The sequence below is a fragment of the Pristiophorus japonicus genome, unplaced genomic scaffold, assembly GCF_044704955.1.
Source record: "Pristiophorus japonicus isolate sPriJap1 unplaced genomic scaffold, sPriJap1.hap1 HAP1_SCAFFOLD_1160, whole genome shotgun sequence".
NCBI lineage: Eukaryota > Metazoa > Chordata > Chondrichthyes > Pristiophoridae > Pristiophorus > Pristiophorus japonicus.
In genome coordinates, this window is record NW_027250821.1 from 73,211 (window position 1) to 98,257 (window position 25,047).

At 44.2% G+C, this 25,047-nt stretch overlaps 1 protein-coding gene across 1 annotated transcript in view; it reads right to left on the minus strand.

The window, feature by feature from the left end:
- Positions 1-14,049, minus strand: part of mettl14 (methyltransferase 14, N6-adenosine-methyltransferase non-catalytic subunit) — a gene marked incomplete at its 3' end in the record, with an annotated part of 83,718 nt that extends 69,669 nt beyond the window's left edge. Inside the window, exon 1 of the mRNA XM_070870142.1 lies at positions 13,981-14,049. Within this exon, the coding sequence (XP_070726243.1) occupies positions 13,981-13,998 (18 nt within the window). The remainder of the gene's footprint in view (positions 1-13,980) is intronic.
- Between the last annotated feature and the right edge of the window lie 10,998 nt (positions 14,050-25,047).

A 25,047-nucleotide genomic window follows, 5' to 3' on the forward strand; every position in this document is an offset into this window, starting at 1 on the left:
GCCTTTTGAAAGTCCAAATACACCACATCCACTGGTTCTCCCTTGTCCATTCAACTAGTTACATCCTCAAAAAATTCCAGGAGATTAGTCAAGCATGATTTCCCTTTCATAAATCCATGCTGACTCGGTCTGATCCTGTCACTGCTTTCCAAATGGGCTGCTATTTCATCCTTAATGATTGATTCCAACATTTTCCCCACTACTGATGTCAGGCTAACCGGTCTATAATTACCCGCTTTCTCTCTCTCTCTCTCTCTCTCCTTTTTTAAAAAGTGGCGTTACATTAGCTACCCTCCAGTCCATAGGAACTGATCCAGAGTCGATAGATTGTTGGAAAATGATCACCAATGCATCCACTATTTCTCAGGCCACTTCCTTCAGTACTCTGGGATGCAGACCATCAGGACCTGGGGATTTATCCCATCAATTTCCCACCTAATAAGGATATCTTTCAGTTCCTCATTCTCACTAGACCCACTGTCCCCTAGTACATTCGGAAGGTTATTTGTATCTTCCGTTGTGAAGACAGAACCGCAGTATTGGTTCAATTGGACTGCCATTTCTTTGTTCCCCATTATAAATTCACCAGAATCCGACTGCAAGGGACCTACATCTGTCTTCACTAATCGTGTTCTCTTCACTTATCTATAGAAGCTTTTGCAGTCAGTTTTTATGTTCCTAGCAAGCGTCCTCTCATACTCTATTTTCCCCCTCCTAATTAAACCCTTTGTCTTCCTCTACTGAATTCTAAATTTCTCCCAATCCTCAGGTTTGCTGCTTTTTCTGGCCAATTTATATGCCTCTTCCCTGGATTTAACACTATCCCTAATTTCCCTTGGTAGCCACGGTTGAGCCACCTCCCCTGTTTTATTTTTACTCCAGACAGGGATGTACAATTGTTGAAGTTCATCCATGTGCTCTTTAAATGTTTGCCATTGCCTATTCACCGTCAACCCTTTAAGTATCATTAGCCAGTCTATTCTAGCCAATTCACGTCTCATACCATCGAAGTTACCTTTCCTTAAGTTCAGGACCCTAGTCTCTGAATTAACTATGTCACTCTCCATCTTAAAGAATTCTACCATATTATGGTCACTCTTCCCCAAGGAGCCTCACACAACAAATTGCTAATTAGTCCTTTCTCATTATACATCACCCAGTCTAGGATGGCCAGCCCGCTAGTCAGTTCCTTAACATATTGGTCTAGAAAACCATCCCTAATACACTCCAGGAAATCCTCCTCCACTGTACTATCACCAGTTTGGTTAGCCCAATCTATATGTAGATTAAAGTCGTTCATGATAACTGCTGTACCTTTATTGCACACATTCCTAATTTCTTGTATGATGCTGTCCCCAACACCTCTAGTACTGTCTGGTGGTCTGTACACACCTCCCTTTGGTATTCCGCAGCTCTACCCAGATTCCGCATCATCCAAGCTAATGTCCTTCCTTACTATTGCGTTAATTTCTTCTCTAACCAGCAACGCTACCCCACCTCCTTTACCTTTTTAAGTGTATCTAAGGGTTAAGACATGGCAGGAGAGCTCGGTCACGTGATATGCTCCTCCTGTACCATGTGGGAACTCGGAGACACTTCCGGTGTCCCTGGGCGCTACGTGTGTGGGAAGTGTATCCGCCTCGAGCTCTTGATGGTCCGCGTTGCGGAATTGGAGCTGAGGGTGGATTCACTCTGGAGCATCCACGATGCTGAGAATGACGAGAGTATCACGTGTAGTGAGTTGGTCTTACCGCAGGAGAAGGGTCCACAGCCAGATAGGGAATGGAAGACCAGCAGGAAGAGTAGTGCAAGAAAGATAGTGCAGGGGTCCCCTGTGGTCATCCCCCTGCAAAACAGATACACTGCTTTGAGTACTGTTGGGGGGGATGACTCATCAGGGGAGGGCAGCAGCAGCCAAGTTCATGGCACTGTGGCTGGCTCTGCTGCACAGAAGGGCAGGAAAAAGATTGGGAGCGCGATAGTGATAGGGGATTCGATGGTGAGGGGAATAGATAGGCGTTTCTGCAGCCGCAACCGAGACTCCAGGATGGTATGTTGCCTTCCTGGTGCAAGGGTCAAGGATGTCTCGGAGCGGGTGCAGGACATTCTGAAATGGGAGGGAGAACAGCCAGTTGTCGTGGTGCACATTGGTACCAACGGCATAGGTAAAAAAAGGGATGAGGTCCTACGAAAAGAATTTAAGGAGCTAGGAGCTAAATTAAAAAGTAGGACCTCAAAAGTAGTAATCTCGGGATTGCTACCAGTGCCACGTGCTAGTCAGAGTAGGAATTGCAGGATAGCGCAGATGAACAGTGGTGCAGCAGGGAGGGATTCAAATTCCTGGGGCATTGGAACCGGTTCTGGGCGAGGTGGGACCAGTACAAACCGGACGGTCTGCACCTGGCCAGGACCGGAACCAATGTCCTAGGGGGGAGTGTTTGCTCGTGCTGTTGGGGAGGAGTTAAACTAATATTGCAGGGGGATGGGAACCTATGCAGGGAGACAGAGGGAGACAAAAATGAGGCAAAAGCAAAAGACAGAAAGGAGATGAGGAAAAGTGGAGGGCAGAGAAACCCAAGGCAAAGAACAAAAAGGGCCACTGTACAGCAAAATTCTAAAAGGACAAAGGGTGTTAAAAAAGCAAGCCTGAAGGCTTTGTGTCTTAATGCAAGGAGTATCCGCAATACGGTGGATGAATTAAGTGTGCAAATAGATGTTAACAAATATGATGTGATTGGGATTACGGAGACGTGGCTCCAGGCTGATCAGGGCTGGGAACTCAACATCCAGGGGTATTCAACATTCAGGAAGGATAGAATAAAAGGAAAAGGAGGTGGGGTAGCATTGCTGGTTAAAGAGGAGATTAATGCAATAGTTAGGAAAGACATTACCTTGGATGATGTGTAATCTATATGGGTAGAGCTGCAGAACACTAAAGGGCAAAAAACATTAGTGGGAGTTGTGTACAGACCTCCAAACAGTAGTAGTGATGTTGGGGAGGGCAAACAGGAAATTAGGAGTGCATGCAATAAAGGTGCAGCAGTTATAATGGGTGACTTTAATATGCACATAGATTGGGCTCGCCAAACTGGAAGCAATACGGCGGAGGAGGATTTCCTGGAGTGCATAAGGGATGGTTTTCTAGACCAATATGTCGAGGAACCAACTAGGGGGGAGGCTATCTTAGACTGGGTGTTGTGTAATGAGAGAGGATTAATTAACAATCTCATTGTGCGAGGCCCCTTGGGGAAGAGTGACCATAATATGGTGGAATTCTGCATTAGGATGGAGAATGAAACAGTAAATTCAGAGACCATGGTCCAGAACTTAAAGAAGGGTAACTTTGAAGGTATGAGGCGTGAATTGGCTAAGATAGATTGGCGAATGATACTTAAGGGGTTGACTGTGGATGGGCAATGGCAGACATTTAGAAACCGCATGGATGAATTACAACAATTGTACATTCCTGTCTGGCGTAAAAATAAAAAAGGGAAGGTAGCTCAACCGTGGCTATCTAGGGAAATCAGGGATAGTATTAAAGCCAAGGAAGTGGCATACAAATTGGCCAGAAATAGCAGCGAACCTGGGGACTGGGAGAAATTTAGAACTCAGCAGAGGAGGACAAAGGGTTTGATTAGGGCAGGGAAAATGGAGTACGAGAAGAAGCTTGCAGGGAACATTAAGGCGGATTGCAAAAGTTTCTACAGGTATGTAAAGAGAAAAAGGTTAGTAAAGACAAACGTAGGTCCCCTGCAGTCAGGATCAGGGGAAGTCATAACGGGGAACAAAGAAATGGCAGACCAATTGAACAAGTACTTTGGTTCGGTATTCACTAAGGAGGACACAAACAACCTTCCGGATATAAAAGGGGTCAGAGGGTCTAGTAAGGAGGAGGAACTGAGGGAAATCTTTATTAGTCGGGAAATTATGTTGGGGAAATTGATGGGATTGAAGGCCGATAAATCCCCGGGGCCTGATGGACTGCATCCCAGAGTACTTAAGGAGGTGGCCTTGGAAATAGCGGATGCATTGACAGTCATTTTCCAACATTCCATTGACTCTGGATCAGTTCCTATTGAGTGGAGGGTAGCCAATGTAACCCCACTTTTAAAAAAAGGAGGGAGACAGAAAGCAGGGAATTATAGACCGGTCAGCCTGACCTCAGTAGTGGGTAAAATGATGGAATCAATTATTAAGGATGTCATAGCAGCGCATTTGGAAAATGGTGACATGATAGGTCCAAGTCAGCATGGATTTGTGAAAGGGAGATCATGCTTGACAAATCTTCTGGAATTTTTTGAGGATGTTTCCAGTAAAGTGGACAAAGGAGAACCAGTTGATGTGGTATATTTGGACTTTCAGAAGGCTTTCGACAAGGTCCCACACAGGAGATTAATGTGCAAAGTTAAAGCACATGGGATTGGGGGTAGTGTGCTGACATGGATTGAGAACTGGTTGTCAGACAGGAAGCAAAGAGTAGGAGTAAATGGGGACTTTTCAGAATGGCAGGCAGTGACTAGTGGGGTACCGCAAGGTTCTGTGCTGGGGCCCCAGCTGTTTACATTGTACATTAATGATTTAGACGAGGGGATTAAATGTAGTATCTCCAAATTTGCGGATGACACTAAGTTGGGTGGCAGTGTGAGCTGCGAGGAGGATGCTATGAGGCTGCAGAGTGACTTGGATAGGTTAGGTGAGTGGGCAAATGCGTGGCAGATGAAGTATAATGTGGATAAATGTGAGGTTATCCACTTTGGTGGTAAAAACAGAGCAGACTATTATCTGAATGGTGACAGATTAGGAAGGGGGAAGGTGCAGCGAGACCTGGGTGTCATGGTACATCAGTCATTGAAGGTTGGCATGCAGATACAGCAGGCGGTTAAGAAAGCAAATGGCATGTTGGCCTTCATAGCGAGGGGATTTGAGTACAGGGGCAGGGAGGTGTTGCTACAGTTGTATAGGGCCTTGGTGAGGCCACACCTGGAGTATTGTGTACAGTTTTGGTCTCCTAACTTGAGGAAGGACGTTCTTGCTATTGAGGGAATGCAGCGAAGATTCACCAGACTGATTCCTGGGATGGTGGGACTGACCTATCAAGAAAGACTGGATCAACTGGGCTTGTATTCACTGGAGTTCAGAAGAGTGAGAGGGGACCTCATAGAAACATTTAAAATTCTGACGGGTTTGGACAGGTTGGATGCAGGAAGAATGTTCCCAATGTTGGGGAAGTCCAGAACCAGGGGTCACAGTCTAAGGATAAGGGGCAAGCCATTTAGGACCGAGATGAGGAGAAACTTCTTCACCCAGAGAGTGGTGAACCTGTGGAATTCTCTACCACAGAAAATAGTTGAGGCCAATTCACTAAATATATTCAAAAGGGAGTTAGATGAAGTCCTTACTACTCGGTGAATCAAGGGGTATGGCGAGAAAGCAGGAAGGGGGTACTGAAGTTTCATGTTCAGCCATGAACTCCTTGAATGGCGATGCAGGCTAGAAGGGCTGAATGGCCTGCTCCTGCACCTATTTTCTATGTTTCTATGTTTCTGTCTATCCTTCCTGAATGTTGAATACCCCTGGATGCCGAGTACCCAGCCGTGGTCACCCTGGAGCCATGTCTCCGTAATCCCAATTATATCATATTCGTTAATAGCTGCCTGCGCAGTTAATTCATCCACCTTATTACAAATACTCCTCACATTGAGGCACAGAGCCGTCAGGCTTGTCTTTATAACACATTTTGTGCCTTTAGACTTTTGCTGTAAGGTGGCCCTTTTTGATTTTTGCCTTGGGTTTCTCTGCTCTCCACTTTTACTTTTCTTCTTTCTATCTTTTGCTTCTGCCCCCATTTTACTTCCCTCTGTCTCCCTGCATAGGTTCCCATCCCCCTGCCATATTAGTTTCACCCCTCTCCAACAGCACTAGGAAACACTCCCCCTAGAACATTGGTTCCGGTCCTGCCCATCTGGTTTGTACTGGTCCCACCTCCCCCAGAACCAGTTCCCATGTCCCAGAAATTTGAATCCCTCCCTCCTGCACCACTCATTCATCTTAGCTATCCTGCAATTCCTACTCTGACTGGCATGAGGCACTGGTAGCAAGCCTGAGGTTACTACCTTTGAGGTCCAGCTTTTTAATTTAACTCCTAGCTCCCTAAATTCAGCTTGTATTACATCCTCAAAGAACTCCAGCAAATTTGTCAAACATGATTTTCCTTTCACAAAACCATACTGACTCTGCTTGACTATTATGATTTTCTAAATGTTCTGTTACTACTTCCTTAATAATGGACTGCAGCATTTTCTCAATGACAGATGGTAGGCTAACTGGTCTATAGTTTCCTGCTTTATGTCTCACTCCTTTCTTAAATACGGGAGTTACATTTGCAGTTTTCCAATCCGTTGGGACCTCTCCAGAATCCAGGAATTTTGGTAGATTACAACCATGCATCCACTGCATATCTCTGCAGCCACTTCTCTTAAGACCCTAGGTTGCAGGCCATTAGGTGCAGGGGACCTGTCCACCTTTAGTCCCATTAGTTTGCCAAGTACTTTTTCTCTAGTGATAGTGAGTATTTTATGTCCCCCCCTCCCAATAGCCCCTTGATTATTAATTATTGAGATGCTTTTAGTGTCTTCTACCGTGAAGACCGATACAAAATATTTGTTCAAAGTTTCTGCCATTTCCTTGTTTCCCATTATTAATTCCCCAGTCATCTTCTAAGGGACCAATGTTTACTTTAGCTATTCTCTTCCTTTTTATATACCTGTAGAAGCTCTTACTCTGTTTTTATATTTCTTGCTAGTTACTCTCATAATCCATCTTTTTTTTTTAAAGTCGTCCTTTGCTGGTTTCTAAATATTTCCCAATCCTCTGGTCTACCACTAGTCTTCACAACATTGTATGCCTTTGTTTTCAATTTGATACCCTCCTTTACTTCCTTAATTAGCCATAGATGGTTCATCCTTCTCGGAGTCTTTCTTTTTCACTGGAATATATCTTTGCTGAGAGCTATTAAATATCTCCTTAAATGTTTGCCACTGCTTATCTACCGTCTTACCCTTTAATCTATTTTCCCAGTCCACATTAGCCTTTGTAATTGCCTTTATTTAAGTTCAGGACACTAGTTTGAGACCTAACTGTTCAGGACGACTCAGCCTCAAACTGAATTTGAAATTCTACCATTCTATGATCACTCTTCCCGAGAGGATCCTTTACTGAGATCATTGATTAATCCAATCTCATTACACATTATCAGATCTAAAATAGTCTGCTCCCTGGTTGGTTCCACAATGCATTATTCTAAGAAACCATCCCAAAGATACTCTGAACTCTTCAAGGCTACCTTTGCCAACTTGATTTGTCCGATCAATATGAAGATTAAAATTACCCATGATTATTGCCATACCTTTCTTACAAGCCTCCATTATTTCTTTATTTATACTCTGTCCTACTGTGTAGCTACTTTTATGAGGCCTATAGACTACTCCCACCAGTGACTTCTTTCCCTTATTATTTCTTATCTCCATCCAAACTGATTCCACATCTTGATCTTCTGAGCCAGTATCATTTCTCACTACTGCATTGATCTCATCCTTTATTAACAGAGCTAAATCACCTCCTTTTCCTTTCTGCCCATCCTTCCAAAATAGCAAATACCCCTGAATATTCAGTTCCCAGCCTTGGTCAACTTGCAACCACGTTTCTGTAATGCCCATCAGATCATATCCATTTACTTCTATTTGTGCCGCCAATTCATCTATCTTGTTACGAATACTGCATGCATTCAGATAAAGAGCTTTTAATTTGGTATGTTTAACATTTTTCCCTACTCTGGCCGCACTTTCTGATGCACTCTTTATATTTATACGCTCTGTCCCTTCCTGTCACGCTCTGGTTATTATTACCCCCATCGCTACCCTGCACTATTCCCATCTCTTTTCCCTTTTTAAATTTCCACTCACCTGATCCCCCCCCCCCCCCAGTATTTTGTTTAAAACCCTATCTATTTGATTCGCCAGGACACTGGCCCCAGCCTGGTTCAAATGAAGCCCATCCCAACAGAACAGCTGCTTCTTATCCCAGTACAGTTGAGCTTCCCAAATTCGGCAACCTTGGGTTTTCGTGTTTTTCCAGACTTCAGAACGTGTTTCTGATGTCCGAAATCCAGAAATACCCGAGCCCAGGTTCAGGTATTTACGGATTTTGGAACGTCAGAAAGGAAGGGCGGGGGGGGGGGGGGGGGGGGAGAAGAGGAGTTTGCTCTCCAAGGAGCTGTTCGAGTCACCGGCCCCGTCCAGGAGGTCGCCGGGTGGGGCCCCGCCACCAAGAAAGTGTTTGGGCCGGCGGGCCCCACCGCAGAAGTGGTGTTGGGGTGGGCCGATGAGAAAGCCCAGAGTTAAGGGCAGAGGCAGCGGGCGGGGCGAGGTGAGCGGCAGCAGGGCAGACAACGGCAGCAAGGTGAGGCCCAAGGTTGGGCAGCAGCGGGGCCCCGAGGTAAGGGCAGCAGCGCCGAGCGGGGCGAGGCGAGTGGAGGTGAGGCAAGGAGAGCAGCGGCGAGTGGGGCGAGGCGAGTGGAGGTGAGGCAAGGAGAGCAGCGGCAAGGCAAGTGGAGGTGAGGTAAGGAGAGCAGCGGCGAGCGGGGAGAGGCGAGTGGAGGTGAGGCAAGGAGAGCAGCGGCGAGAGGTCAGGCAGCAGCGGGGCCCTGAGGTAAGGGCAGCAGCGGTGGGCGAGGCGAGGCCAGAGGTCGGGCAGCGGCGGGGTCCCGTGGTCAGTAGGGTCCCAGCGGGTCCAGATTCCGGAACATTTTACCGATTCCAGACGACCCTGCCATCAATCGGTCCGGAACATTCTGGAACTCTGGAATTTGGACACTCAACCTGTACTGGTGCCAGTGCCCCATAAATCGAAACCCATTTCTCCTACACCAATCTGTGAACCATGCATTCATCTCTGATCTTATTTAGCCTATGCAAATTTGCTCTTGGCTCAGGTAGTAATCCAGAGATTATTACCTTTATGGTTCTGCTTTTTAATTTGGCCTCTAGCTACTCATACTTCCTCAGTAAAACCTCTTTCTTTGTCCGATCTATGTTGTTGGTACCTACGTGGACCACCTCAACTGGATCTTTCCCCTCAGACTCCAAGTTCCTCTCCAGCCCAGAGGAGATGTCCTTAACCCTGGCACCTTCAGGACTCACGCTCTCAGCTGTCGAGAACAGTATCTATCCCACTAACTATACTGTCCCCTATCACATTTCCATTTTACTCCCCCAACTTAAATGGCCCCCTGTACCACAGTGCTCATCCTCCTCCCTGCAGTCCCTCGTCCACACAGGGAGTAAAAACCTAGTACCTGTTGGACAAGAGCAAGGGCTGAGACTCTTCCATCACGATATCCTGGGCCCCCATACCAGTCTCACTCAGCGTCACGCCCTCCTGTCCCTGACCATGGACCAAATTTGAATTATTTAACCCAAGGGGTGCGACTGTCTCCTGCAACACAGCGTCCAGGTAACACTCCCCCTCCCTGATGTGTCGCAGTGTCTGAAGCTCGGACTCCAGCTCATCAACTGAGCCGAAGTTCCTCAAGCAGCCAACACTTACTGCAGATGTGGTCGCAGTGGATCACACTGGTGTCCACCGCTCCCACATGCTACAGCTGCAACACATCACCTGCCTTGCCATCGCATGTATTTTATTTAATTAATTAGGTTGTCAAGTTTTGAAATGTCAAATTATGTACGTATAGTTTTTAATCTGTACCACGGCTCTTAAATTAAATGCCCAAGTTTAGAAAAAAAGAGCAAATTAGAGAAATACTCATCAGCTAATCACTTACCTGCTTTCCGGTGACGTCACACTTCGATTTCTTTTAACTTCTCTCCCTTTACAGGTCCGTTGGCGCTGCTCACAGACACTCTCTTTAAATTCCCACTTGCTGGTCTGTTCTCACACTGGGCGGTGCTCTTTTTAAATTCCCACTGCTGGTCTCAAAAGGAAGATGGGTGCAGTTGCTGCAGGCCAATCATCTCCGTCCCAGGACATCACTACAGGAGTTCCTCAGGGCAGTGTCTTACACCCAACCATCTTCAGCTGCTTCATCAATTACATTGCCTCCATCATAAGGTTAGAAGTGGGAAAGTTCGCTGATGATTGCAGTGTTCAGTTTCATTTGCAACTCCTCAGTTAATGAAGCAGTCCGTGCCTGCCGCAGCAAGACTTGGACAACATTTAGGCTTGGGCTGCTAAGTGCCAAGTAACATTCACGCTACACAAGTCCCAGGCAAAGACCATCTCCAAAAAGTGAATCTAACCATCTCCCCCTTGACATTCAATGGCATGACCACTGTCGAATCACCCACCATCAATATCCTGAGAGTCACCATTGACCAGAAACTTCACTGGACCAGCCAAATAAATACTGTAGCTACAAGAGCAGGTCAGAGACTGGGTATTCTGTAATACTCTCCACTTGCCTAGAAGAGTGCAACTCCAACAGTCAAGAAGCTTGACACCATCCAGGACAACGTAGCCCACGTGATTGGCACCCCGTCCACCATTTTAAACAGTCACTCCCTCCATCACCGGCGCACTCATGGCTGCAGTGTGTACCACCTACAAGATGCACTGCAGGAACTCGCCAAGGCTTCTTCGACAGCACCTCTCAAACGCTCTACCACCTAGAAGACAAGGACAACAGGCGCATGGGAACATTTCCTCCAAGTTCCCTTCCAAGTCACACACCATCTTGACTTGGAAATATAGCCATTCCTTCATCGTTGCTGGGTCAAAATCCTGGTCCTCCCTCCCCAACAGCACTGTTGGAGTACTTTCACCACATGGACTGCAGCGGTTCAAGAAGGCAGCTTACCACCACCGTCTCAATGACAATAAATGCTGGCATTGCCAGCGATGTCCAAATCCCATGAACGAAAAAAAAGAAAAATAACTCTTCATAACAGAACTACTAGCTACTTGTCCCGTAGAACTACAAATGTCCTTTTCACTCAGGAACCTGTCAAGTTCACTTTTGAAACACATTAGCTGGCTCCTATACAAAATACCCACCACATGATCACACAGCCCATTTCAGAGGATAAGACCTTGCAAAAAGAAATACTTCACAAAAACTATCTTAAGTCTTTGCTTATGTATTCCATATGCATGCCCTCCTTTCCATCTCAAATAACCTACCCAACCTGACTAATTTCAACCCCTTTATCATTTTAAAAACCTCAATCATATCTTCTCTCTCCCCCCCCACCGACCCAAAGGCTTTCTTTCTCTACAATAACATGCCCAACTGATGGAACCTATTCTAATAACTAAGAGCCCTTAGGCTAGACACCATTCTTATAATCCTCCTCTGCAAACTCTCTAAAGCCTCAGTATCTTTCACCATGAGGAGGACTAAAACTAGATGCTGTAGTTCAAGTGCAGACATTCCAAAGTCTTAGACGGTGCAAGTATAGTGCTCTTCATTTGTTATTTGATGCCCCAATAATATAAAAAGAAAAAGAAATCTAAAATTTAAAGTTGTTTTCCCTACAGACACCTCATACTGTTTGTGCACCTTGTATTCACTGGAGTTCAGAAGAATGAGAGAGGGGATCTCAGAAACGTTTAAAATTCTGACGGGTTTAGACAGGTTAGATGCAGGAAGAATGTTCCCAATGTTGGGGAAGTCCAGAACCAGGGGTCACAGTCTAAGGATAAGGGGTAAGCCATTTAGGACCGAGCTGAGGAGAAACTTCTTCACCCAGAGAGTGGTGAACCTGTGGAATTCTCTACCACAGAAAGTTGTTGAGGCCAATTCACTAAATATATTCAAAAAGGAGTTAGATATAGTCCTTACTACTAGGGGGGTCAAGGGGTATGGTGAGAAAGCAGGAATGGGGTACTGAGGTTGCATGTTCAGCCATGAACTCATTGAATGGCGGTGCAGACTTGAAGAGCCTACTCCTGCACCTATTTTCTATGTTTCTACATTAATAATCAATTACCCACAGATCCCTTCTTTAATCCATTAGCTCCAACAGGTAATAGAGCAAAGGTGCTTCGAGTGCCCAGCCCCAAAAGGATGACACTATGGGAGCAATTTTCAAGTTCAACAAGGACAGAAAACTGGTGGTAGCAGATCGCCTGACCATTATATACCCCGCTAACATTTTCCTTTCAACTAAAGTTAATAGAAAAAAAATCAGGCAGGTGCATAATGGGCTACCACTAGTTTTCTGTCCCAGCCAAAATTGAAAATTACCCTCTATTTGTCCATGCTAAGGCACATCTGAAACACATATGTTTCAGACTTGAACTTACTGATTTAAATTACCTATTTCATGCATATTTTTGTGTCATGTGTGAATTTAAAAACTGTTCCATTCAAGTCCTCATCATGGGCTCAATTCTTTACTTTTCAAACAATCCATGTTGCATGGCTTCCATAGAATCTGTTTCTTGAATCATTTTGTAATAAATACCCCAAAGTGAAAAGTTGCAGAAATTCACAAGTGATGACGTTAAACTCAGCTTGCATTTGTATACTCTGTATTAACAATCCTGACAGATTTGTTTGACCCAAATACTATGAAGAGTTTGTTCAAACTAAGCATTGAACAGAGATCTCATTAACAAGATGTGTCACTGTATAATGTAACTTGTACAACTGAAATAGGTTAGAGAAACTAAACTTGAAACATTGTCAACTTTTGACATAAAACACAAGTTCAATTCCTTCATTTATGTTTGGTCTAATCACTTTCTAGCAGAATTTCTTTGCTCAGTTGTATAACTTAAAAACAATACTGAATATAAATACTGAATATAAAACTGGACTCCCAAGTTTGACTCCCCAGCAATATGATGCAAAATATCCAAGCTCACCATAATTGTTAATGTATGCATCATTTTAAGATTTATTTATGGGTTATTTCCACAATCAAGTGCTCCTGCCATGAAACTGCACGTGTTAATTTAATAGGATAGAAAATCATGCAGCACAGACCCATGCTTCCTGGAAGTGCCATTCTGTGCTAGGAGTACTTAATTGTAGAATCAGCACTTTATGCGAATTAAATGTTTTCATTATGTAAGATTATTTTAACAAGTATAAGCTTAACAAGGTGTTTGCTCAGATTTTCTCCAAATTAAGCCCCTCAAGCAAGTGCTTAAATACATTTTTCTACAATATGATCAAAGAACAGCTGCTATTCCTAATACCCTGTACCATATTGAGCAGGCTACCCCATTGAGCATCCAAGGCAATGTATTAATCCAATAATGCATCCTGCAATTACACAAGAAAAGTCATTCACCCATAAACAGGTGATTTACTTGAGATGATAAGATTTAAACCTGCCCTTAGAGCTTGCAAGAACTGGGTCTACAGAGAAAAAGTTACCTCAAAACTTCAGGAATGTTAGTTACACTTCACCCGGTCAAGAAAAACTGAATTAGTCTTTATAACAGAATGCTGAGCTGATTACAGACAAATTAAATTACTTCCCAACCACCCCACCCATTTGGAGTATTTACATCAGCGAATGCAAGAGAGAGAGAGAAATAGGCACCTATAAAGCAACAGGTTTCAAACAGGCTGTGAAATGTAATTTCAAAACATACCAGGCCATTTTGCTTCATTATATATTGCATGTAGTATAGCAGTGCATAATTTAATATTTCAAGTAATTGTGTGCTGCAACAGAATCCAGTTATTTTTGTTCTGGACCTCGGGGAAAGTTTAAAAAGTGAAAACTAAGCATTAGTGCAGTTTGAACTATACAAGTTCAGGATTAGTCCAGCACATCAATTCTATACTAAAATCACAATAGACTCATGAAAACAGGTCAAAAATGTTTTTTAAAAATTGAGAATTTTATAAAAGGGCAGCCACCTTTGAAATTCTGCAACCATCTTCAATGCTGGTTAATAAGTATATGTTGAGACTAAAAATTCCAGTATTTTAAAAAAATTATTTCTTACCCAAGCTTCAATCCTCATGAAAATTTCTCAGAAGATTTTCAGACTAGTGTATCTGGATCCCAGAGAGCTCATCAGGTTATTGTCTGGCAAGCATTCAATTTCTGTATTTGTTAACTTATTAACATGATATTTCTGTTGTTGTATACTTATTCAAATAATGTTTTCACAATGATACACTGTTTTCCTTTGGGTGGCTTATAACTTCATTTAGGAAAAGGGTCCAATTTGTAGGGGATCTTTCAAAGAAAAGTTTGAAAGCCACTGCTATACTAGCTTTCAGAGCTGTATGAGCAAATGTCAATTATACTCAACAGCTACCTCAATCAAGGAATTCCAAGAGTTCTGGGCATATGCACTCAAATCAAAGCTCTGTTCACAAGTGTTCAATTCCCTGTGAGAAATTCTGGTTAAAAAAGAGCTATTGTTTCTATCAGCTCTTTTCATTCCTTGAAAATATATATTTTTTGAAGTACCTACTGAACATTTTCAGTTCAGTTTCAAAAGTTGGCTTTCACTGATTGTAGTTTATTTGCAACCAGTGCAAAGTCAGAGCTGTGCAAGAATATTTTCCTCCCAGTAGTCGTACACTACACCTGGCAAAATACCAAACTGACACCCACTTCAGCTGCATTGCTCATCTTGCATTACTACAAAGTCAAAAATATATTGCAAAGATTGTGCAATTGCACTGGACAGTCAAACAGAATGAAAAAATCTATGTACCTTAAAGAGATGGTTAAGGACGAATTAATAGGTTTTTCAAAATGATAATGGAAAGAAGCGGTTTCCACTGGTAGGAAGGTTGGTAACCAGGGGACACAGATTTAAATAATTGGCAAAAGAAGCCAAGCCCAGCAGAATTTATTTTATTTTTTACTAAACACAGCGAGTTATGATAATCTGGAATGCACTGACTGAAAGGATGGTGGAAGCAGATTCAATAGTAACTTTCAAAAGGAAATTGGATATATACTCAAAGGAAAAATTTGCAGGCCTGTGGGGAAAGAGCAGGAGAATTAGACTAATTGGATAGCTCGTTCAAAGAGCCAGCGCAGATACGATGGGCCGAATGGCCGTCTCCTTCTGTGCTGTATGGTAAAGGATCGAATATATTACATTTGAAAAAATAATTGGAAAGAATCTGATAAGTTAGAAAGTTTGACAAATGTTAAAATAACAGAACTGTCGAATTATGTGACTTTTTCTTCCTACCTATAAAGGACATAAAATGTTGATTGGAGCAAAACAAATAGAATTTTACCAAGTAAAATGTATAGTTATCACTAACTTCATTAAGTAGCTGTAGCCAAACACAGTAATGTGATAAAGCAGATCAGTTAACTTGTACTTAATAGTAGTGTATATTATTTTTATTTCCTGGGATCATTACAGATCGGGACTCAGTATCATATTATCCAAACAGCTCAGCAAGAATGAAACCACTCTGTAGTCAAAATAGGCTATACCTAAATGTTGGTTTTACTCTTGCTAAACACTATGAGCAAGCTTTGTCTCTATTAGCACAAATTGAAATCTTTCCCAAATCCGTAGAACTGGAAATAGACAGACAGTGAAATGAAGAAAAATTTAAAATTGGATCTGGAGACCCATGGGAGTCCAGAGACACTGTTCAGGGGGTCCGCAAACCAATGTTCCCTCTAATTTATTTTGGGGTAAATGGCCCATTCAAATTCTGGTGCATATGCAGTTTTTCCATTTAAAAGCCGGCGTGCCGGCTGCGCAAGACCTCCAGGCGGCTGCGCAGCCCATGGGACCATTGCTGCAAACTCAATCACCTCCGTCACAAGTTTCAGTGATTTTTTTAATTTGAGAATGTTTGTAAAAAAAAAATCAGAGATGGAGAGTGCGCCAGTGAGAAGCGGCAGAGTGCTACTGAACAGATCGGTTAATGGTTGCCAAGGCAGCGGCTATGCGCTGCAGGAATGGTGGGGGGGGGGTGGAAAAGAGACTGCGGGCCAGCAGCGGCCGCAATGCCACCACCAGCAAGTGGTCGCAAGCGGAAAAGCGCAGGGCCAGATGCCCAGAGAGGAACCGACCGCCTGTAACAAAGATTCCGTTCCGACTACCAACCGGCTGCAGCAGCGTCGGGACACAGCCGAAGAGAACAGACCCACGTCAAACATACATTACATTAGATCTGTCTCTCCACGGTCAAGGGCTGGCCAAGGAGCATATCTGACATAATCTGGGCAGCAACTGAATGCACTGAATAACGAACACATTTGTAATTTAAAAAAAAAAATCAATGCTTTAAAGTCACTAGGATTTTATATTTACATATTTGAGGGATTCAATTTTGTAAATGTCACCATCGCTATATTACAATCCACTAAAGTGCTGCATGTAAAACAATCGTTACATGTAGCACTTTCAATATTATGAGCATTATATAGTATTCTAATTTAGATGGTGGGGGTCCCATGATTACTAATCCATCTGAATAGGGGTCCTTCAACCAAAATATTTTGAAAAGCACTGGTCTAAGAGATGTATGCAAATAAGGAATTTAATATGTTGTGATTGGTTCCTGGATGTGCCTTTTTCTTTCTCTGGGGTAGAATTTCCTGTGGTGACATAATCAGAAAGTTACGCCTGAAATTATGCCCATTCAGCCAATGTTAATTTACGCTTACATTTCCTGTCAATCTCATAGTACATGCCGGAACATAAAAATCAAACGTGCAAAAATCAGCGTAAACAATTGGGGCCCCAACAAAAGCATAGAACTCACACATTACTTCAAGTATGAAAATTAAAGTTTCAAGCCATCTGACTATCATTCATGCACATTAGGAAATATAAACAGTGACTGAAAAACATGACTGAATGTAAGTTTAGTATACCATACATTAATATATTACTTATAAATTACTTCCCCCAAGATCAAGAGTACGTTTTTTTTTAAATATATAAAATGACAAAAACTTGCTCACAGCCAATTAGTGGATTACAACTACACAATAGTTGACATAGAAAATACAGTGAGAAATGTTGACACAGCAATTTACAACTGTAAATGTTGGCAGAAAAACATGGCCAAAAATTGAGAAAACAGGAAATAAGAATTGTGGTCAGGAAGCATATTCCCAACAAGATTTTCTTTAAATAGTAGATGTCCAAGTATGTCTTGAGAACAGACCAAATTCAGGTCAGTCATGGTTGAAACTTGAGGGATAATTGGAACTAGGAAAGGGAGAGGGACAAGAGAGAAAACACAAATGAACACAAATAAACATTTCAGAATAGCTCTACATTGTTACTTGTACTTTTCCACCCATTACTGAGATAGATTTCAATATTAAATCTGCCATTTACAGACATAACCAACACCTGTACTGCAGGTATTGCCAGTAGTTTTACAGTTTTTTTTTTCCATATACAGGGTATAGCATTTTCAATGTATTTTAGAATGAAATGTTGTGACCTTCACAGCATCTTTAAATATGTGATATACATCAATTCTTCTCAACACTACCTTTTGTTTCCTGGTAGTTTTAAGTAAAATGCATCCAACCAAGCAGTGACACCAGCAGTTACTAGTTTGCAGAAGCACAGAGCTTAGAGATAGAACTGGGAGATTCGCAAATGGAGTGATTCCCAAGCAGAGAGAAGAATTATGGGCGTTCAGGTAATCGGTGGGAGGAGGAAGGTGGTGGAGATCTCAATGAAAAGGAGGAGGAGTGGAGCTACAGAACCCAAGTTAATAGACACAAGAGTAGACTTGCAAGACAGCGAGAAGAGCAGCCACAGATAAAGGTGGGCCCCAAGAGCCCAGAGGGAGCACGAGTGTCAGGGAGCGAGGTAAGTGAGGTCATCACAAGAGAACTGAATAGTTGTTGAGTGTTTTTTTTTAAGTCTTAAGTTTATTTCTGTTAACTAACCTTTATTATTTAAGTAACTTAATAGTCAAATAAATAAAGACATGGCAGGGCAGCTCGGTCCAGCGGAATGCACATCCTATGCCATGTTGCCACTCCAGGACACTTCCCGTGTCCTGAACAACCACGTGTGCAGGAAGCTGGAGGGGCTCGAGCTCCAGGTTTCGGAGTTTGAGCAGCAGCTGGCGTCACTGCGGTGCATCCGTGATGCTGAGAGCTACGTGGATAGCATGTTTCAGGAGGTAGTCACCCCGCAGCTAAGGAGTGCGCAGGTAAGAGAGGGAATGTGTGACTGCCAGAGAAGAGGACGACCAGGCAGGTAGTGTAGAATGCCCCGTGTGCATCGCGCTCTACAACCAGTATTCTGTTCTGAATACTAGTGAGGGCGATGGTTCCTCAGGGGAGGACAGCCAGAGGCAAGTCCATGGCATCACAGGTGGCTCAGCTGTACAGGGGTGGGGGAGTAGGGGAAGAAAAGTGGGAGAGCAATAGTGGTAGGGGATTCATTAGTTAGGGGAACAGACAGGCATTTCTGCAGCTGCAAACATGCTTCCAGGATAGTATGTTGCCTCCCTGGTGCCAGAGTTAAGGATGTCACTGAGTGGCTACAGAGCATTGAGAGGGGAGGGTTAACAGCCAGAGGCCATAGTCAGTCCATATTGGTAACAACAACATAGGGAGAAAGAGGGAAGAGGTCTTGCAGGCAAATTTTAGGGAGCTAGGAAAGAGATTAAAAAGCAGGACCTCAAAAAAGGTCATCATCTCTGGATTACACCCAGTGCCACACGCGAGTGAGTATAGAAATAGGAGGATAGAGCAGATGAATGCGTGGCTGGGGAAATGGTGCAGCAGGGAGGGCATCAGATTCCTGCAGCATTGGGGCCAGTTCTGGAGGAGGTGGGACCTGTACAGGCCAGACGGGTGCACCTCAACAGAGCCGATACCAATATTCTCGCGGGGAGGTTTGCTAATGCTGTTGGGGAGGGTTTAAACTAGGTTGGCAGGGGGATGGGTACCAGGATGTAGCATTAGAAAGGAGAAACAAAGGGCACAAAGGATTGGGAGAGACAGATTGCACTAAAGCAAGAAATAGTAAAGTATTAGGTGGGGTCAGACTAAGAGAACACAGGATTGTCTAAGATAGGTTTATAGCCTATGTATGCAAACGCATAGGCGTAGTGAACAAGGTTTGTTGAGCTGCAGGCGCAAATAGCCACCTGGGAATATGATGTCATGGCAATAACGGAGACCTGGCTCAAAAAAAAGGTTTGGGTATTAAATTTCCTAGATATAGGACGTTATATAAAAACATAGAAAATAGGTGCAGGAGCAGGCCATTGAGCTCTTCGAGCCTGCACCGCCATTCAATATGATCATGGCTGATCATTCAACCTCAGTACCCCACCCCTGCCTTCTCTCCATACTCCCTGATCCCTTTAGCCGTAAGGGCCACATCTAACTCCCTTTTGAATATATCCAACAAACTGGACTCAACAATTTTCTGTGGTAGAGAATTCCACAGGATCACAACTCTCTGGATGAAAAAGTTTCTCCTCACCTCAGTCCTATATGGCTTACCCCTTATCCTTAGACTGTGTCCCCTGGTTCTGGACTTCCCCAACATCGGGAACATTCTTCCTGCATCTAACCTGTCCGGTACATCAGTCATTTGAAGTAGGATCCAGGTACACAGCAGTAAAACAAATGGAGTGAGCCTGCGATCAGTTTTTCTTATATGACAGTCCTGCATTCAGTGAATCAGCCTTGGTGAAACCCACCTTCGCTGCACTTCCCTCTATAGCAAGCAAGTCTTCCGTCCTTCCTCAGATTAAGAGGCCAAAACTGCACACAATACTCAAGGTGTGGTTTCACCAAGGCCCTGTACAACTGCAGCATGACCTCCCTGCTCCTATACTCAAATCCCCTCGCTATGAAGGCCAGCCAGCATGCCATTTGCTTTCTTTACTGCCTGCTGTACCTGAATGCCTACCTTCAAATGACTGATGTACCATGACACCCAGGTCTCGTTGCACCTCCCCATTTACTAATCTCTCACCATTCAGATAATAATCTGCCTTCCTGTTTGTCACCAAAGTGGATAACCTCACATTTATCCACATTATACTGCATCTGCCATGCATAGGCCCATTCATCTGAACTGTCCAAGTCACCCTGCAGCCTCTTAGCATCCTCCTCGCAGCTCGCACTGCCACCCAGCTAAGTGTCATCTGCAAACTTGGAGATATTACATTCAATTCCTTTGTCTAAGTCATTAATGTATATTGTAAGTAACTGGGGTCTCAGCACTGAACCCCGCACCACCCCACTAGTCACTGCCTGCCATTCTGAAAAGGACCCGTTTATTCCCTCTTTGCTTCCTGTCTGCCAACCAGTTCTCTACCCACGTCAATACTGAGGGAGTGCAGCAAAGGTTCACCAGACTGATTCCCAGGATGGCAGGACTGACACGAGGAAAGACTGGATCGGCTAGGCTTATACTCACTGGAATTTAGAAGAATGAGAGGATCTCATAAAAACTTATAAAATTCTGATGGGACTGGACAGGTTAGATGCAGGTAGAATGTTCCCAATGTTGGGGAAGTCTAGAACCAGGGGGTCACAGTCTAAAAAGATAAGGGGTAAGCCATATAGGACCGAGATGAGGAGAAACTTTTTCACCCAGAGAGTTGTGAACCTGTGGAATTCTCTGCCACTGAAAGTTGTTGAGTCTAGTTCATTGGAAATATTCAAAAGGGAGTTAGATGTTGCCCTTACGGCTAAAGGGATCAGGGGATATGGGGTACCGAGGTTCCATGATCAGCTATAATCATATTGAATGGCGGTGCAGACTCGAAGGGCCGAATGGCCTGCTTCTGCATTTTATTTTCTTTGTTTCTAACCCCCAATACCATATGCCTTAATTTTGCACACTAATCGCTTGTGTGGGACCTTGTCAAAAGCCTTTTGAAAATCCAAATACACCACATCTACTGGTTCTCCCTTATCCACTCTACTAGTTACATCCTCAAAAAACTCTAGATTTGTCAAGCATGATTTCCCTTTCATAAATCCATGCTGACTTGGACCGATCCTGTCACTGCTTTCCAAATGCACTGCTATTACATCCTTAATAATTGACTCCAGTATTTTCCCCACCACCGATGTCAGGCTAACTTATAATTCCCTGTTTTCTCTCTCCCTCCTTTTTTAAAAAAAAAGTGGGGTTACATTAGCTACCCTCCAATCCATAGGAACTGATCCAGAGTCCATGGAATGTTGGAAAATGACCACCAATGCATCTACTATTTCTAGGGCCACTTCTTTAAATGCTTTGGGATGCAGACTATCAGGCCCTGGGGATTTATTGGCCTTCAGTCCCTTCAATTTCCTTAACACCATTTCCTGACTAATAAGGATGTCCCTTAGTTCCTCCTTCTCGCGAGACCCTCGATCCCCTAGTATTTTCGGGAGGTTATTCGTGTCTTCCTTAGTGAAGACAGAACCAAAGTATTTGCTCAATTAGTCTGCCACTTCCTTGTACAGGAAGGATAGGGAAGGAAAGATCAAAGGTGGTGTGGCAGTATTGGTTAAGGAAAATGTTACAGTGCTGGAGAGAGAGGAAGTCATGGAGGGGTCAAGAACAGAGGTGTATTCTATAGGCCACCAACTAGTGAGAAAAATTTGGAGGAGCAAATATGCAGAGAAATTACAGAGATGCAAGAACTATAGAATAGCGATAATGGGGGACTTCAACTATCCTAATGTAGACTGAGATAGTAATAGTGTAAGAACCGAGGTGGGGTGGGGGGAGGGAAGAATTTCTGAAGTATGTTCAAGAGAACTTTCTTGATCAGTATGTTTCCAGCCTAAAGAGTAAGGAGGCATTACTGGATCTGGTTCTGGGGAATGAGGTAGATCAAGTGGAGCAAGTGTCAGCAGATGAACAGTGATCATAGTATCATAAGATTTAAATTAGCTATGGAAAAGGACAGGGAGCAATCTAGAGTAAAAATACTAAATTGGAGGAAGGCAAATTTCAGTGGATGAGAATGGATCTGGCCCAGGTAGATTGGAATCAAAGATTGGCAGGCAAAATTGTAGTGGAACAATGGGCTGCCTTCAAAGAGGAAATAGTTCAGGTACAATCGAGGTACATTCCCATTAGAGGGAAAGGTAGGGCAACTAAAGTCAGAGCTCCCTGGAAGATGAAGGAGATAGAGAGTAAGATAACGCAGAAAAAGAGCACGTATGACAGATGTCTGGACAAGAATACATCCGAGAATCAGGCTAAATATAGAAAGTTCGGGGGAGAAGTGAAAAAGATGATGAGAGGCAATGAGAGGATATGAGAGTAGAAAGGCAGCTGACATAAAAGGCAATCCAAAAGTCTTCTATAGGCATATAAATAGTAAACTGGTGGTAAAAGGAAGGATAGGGCCAATTAGGGACAAAAAAGATGAGCAATGCATGGAGGCAGAGAGTATGGCTGAGGTACTAAATGAGTACTTTGCATCTGTCTTCACCAAAGAAGATGCTTCCATAGGCATAGTAAAGGAGGAGGTAGTAAAGGAGATAGTGGATGGGACAGGAATTGATAAAGATGAGGTACAAGTGCAGCGTCAAAAGTCCAGAGTTCCGGAATGTTCCAGAATGTGGACACCGGACCGATCGGTGGCAGGGTCGTCAGGAATCCGTAAAATGTTCGAGTACAGACCCAGCGATCCTACCGACCTCGGGGTCCCACCGCTGCCCGACTTTGGCCTTGCCGCGCCGCCCACACTTCGGGGCCTCCTCGCTGGCCCGCCCGAACACCATCTCTGCGGTGGGGCGCCGCCGAACAACCTCATCAACGGGGCCCAAACAGCTCCTCAGCGGGACTGCCACCTCCCCACCCACCCCCCACCTCTTTGACATTTCGAAATCCAGAAATACCCGAACCTGGGCTTAGGTGTTTCCGGATTCATGACGCTTGATAAAGAAACAGAGGGTTGCTAAGGCAATGCAGTTGATGTGGTGTACCTGGTTTCCAAAATACGTTCGACAAAGTGCCACATAATAGGCTTGCCAGCAAAGTTGAAGCCCGTGGAATAAAAAGGACAGTGGAAGCATGGATAAGACATTGGCTAAGTGACAGGAAACAGTAGTGGTGAACGGTTGTTTTTCAAACTTGAGGAAAGTATACAGTGGCGTTCCCCCAAGGGTCAGTACTTGGACCACTGCTTTTCTTGACATATATTAATGACATGGATGTGGGTGTATAGGGCACAATTTCAAAATGTACAGATGACACAAAACTTGGAACTTTAGTGAACAGCGAGGAAGATAGTTTAGGCTTCAAGATGACAGACACTGGTAGAATGGGCAGACACCTGGCAGATGAAATTTAACATAGAAAAGTGTGGAGTGATATTCTTTCTACCAAAATGTGAGATATAAACTATAAATATAAACTAAAGGGTACAATCCTAAAAGGAGTGCATGAACAGAGACCTGGGAGTATATGTGCACAAATCGTTAAAGGTGGCAGGGCAGGTTGAGAAAGCGGTTTAAAAAAAGCTTACGGGATCCTGGGTTTCATGAATAGAGGTTTAAAGTACAAAAGTGGGGAAATTATGAACCACCTGTATAAAATACTGGTTGTGTCCAATTCTGGACACCACACTTTAAGGATGTGAAGGCCTCAGGGAGGGCGCAGAAAAGATTTACGAGAATGATTCCAGGGATGAGGGACTTCAGTTATGTGGATAAACTGAAGCTAGGGTTATTCTCCATGGAGCAGAGAAGATTGAGAGGAGATTTGATAGAGGTGTCTAGACAGAATAGAGAGAAACTGTTCCCATTGGCAGAAGGGTCGAGAACCAGAGGATGCAGATTTAAGGTGATTGGCAAAAGAACCAAAGGCAACATGAAGAAAACATTTTTTTTTAAAAACAGAGTGGTTAGGATCTGGAATGCACTGGCTGAAAGGGTGGTAGAAACATAGTAACATAGAAATTTACAGCGCAGAAGGAGGCCATTTCAGCCCATCGTGTCTGCGCTGGCTGACAAAGAGCCGCACGGCCCTTGGTCAGCAGCCCCAAAGGTTTAGGCAGGTACAGATCCAATCACTGCTTTCAAAAGGGAGTTGGATAAAATACCTGAACGAAAAAAATTTGCAGGGTACGGGGAAAGGGCGGGGGGAGTGGGACTAGCTGAAGCGCTCTTCCGTTATCTGAAGCCATTCTATTTATAGTGTACGCAGTTTATTTTAACAATTGGGCGAAGCTAACAAAATGCATCTGCACAAACCTAACAAACACCACACATCTCTTTGGTTTATTTGAATATACTGTAACTGCAGTTACATGTTTATTATGACAGCGTTGTTTCTCTAAAGGTTGGCCCAGGAAACAGAGTACTTCATATGCAATCAGGTTTGGGCAGAGAGGCAAGGAAGGAATTGTCAGAGCATCTTGTGCATAATTTGGTTCAGAAAAGGAGCCAACTGGAAACTGATCAGAGCAGTATATCTTTGATTTAAAGGCAGTATGGAGTGATTACTATATTAAAATGCAACTTTTTTTGGCTTCAATCGGCATAAGGTAAAACAGATAAATTAGAACGGCAAAGATAAGTCTGCTATAAGAAGTTTCCACTGAACACACACAAGCCCTAAATTTTCGGTGACCCAAAAAATATTTACGAACTTACCTCCTGGTTCCATAGCTTTGGAGAGTTCAGGTCCTGGGCCTCCAGGCATGCACTTGCGTATAGATCAGGGATCCCAGGACTGGGGGGGGGGGGGGGGGGGGGAAAGAGGAGAGACGGACGGGGGGGGGGGGAAGAGGAGAGACGGACGGACGGGGGGGGGGGGGGGGGGGGGGGGAAGAAGAGGAGAGACGGACAGGGGGTGGGGGGGGGGGGGGAGGAGAGACGGACGGGGGGGGGGGGGGGGAAGAGGAGAGACGGGGGGGGGGAAGAGGAGAGACGGGGGGGGGGGGAAGAGGAGAGACGGGAAGAGGAAAGACGGGGGGGGGGGAAGAGGAGAGACGGGGGGGGGGGGGGGAAGAGGAGAGACGGGGGGGGGGGGGGGGAAAGAGGAGAGACGGGGGGGGGGGGGAAGAGGAGAGACGGGGGGGGGGGGGGGGAAGAGGAGAGACGGGGGGGGGGGGGGAAGAGGAGAGACGGG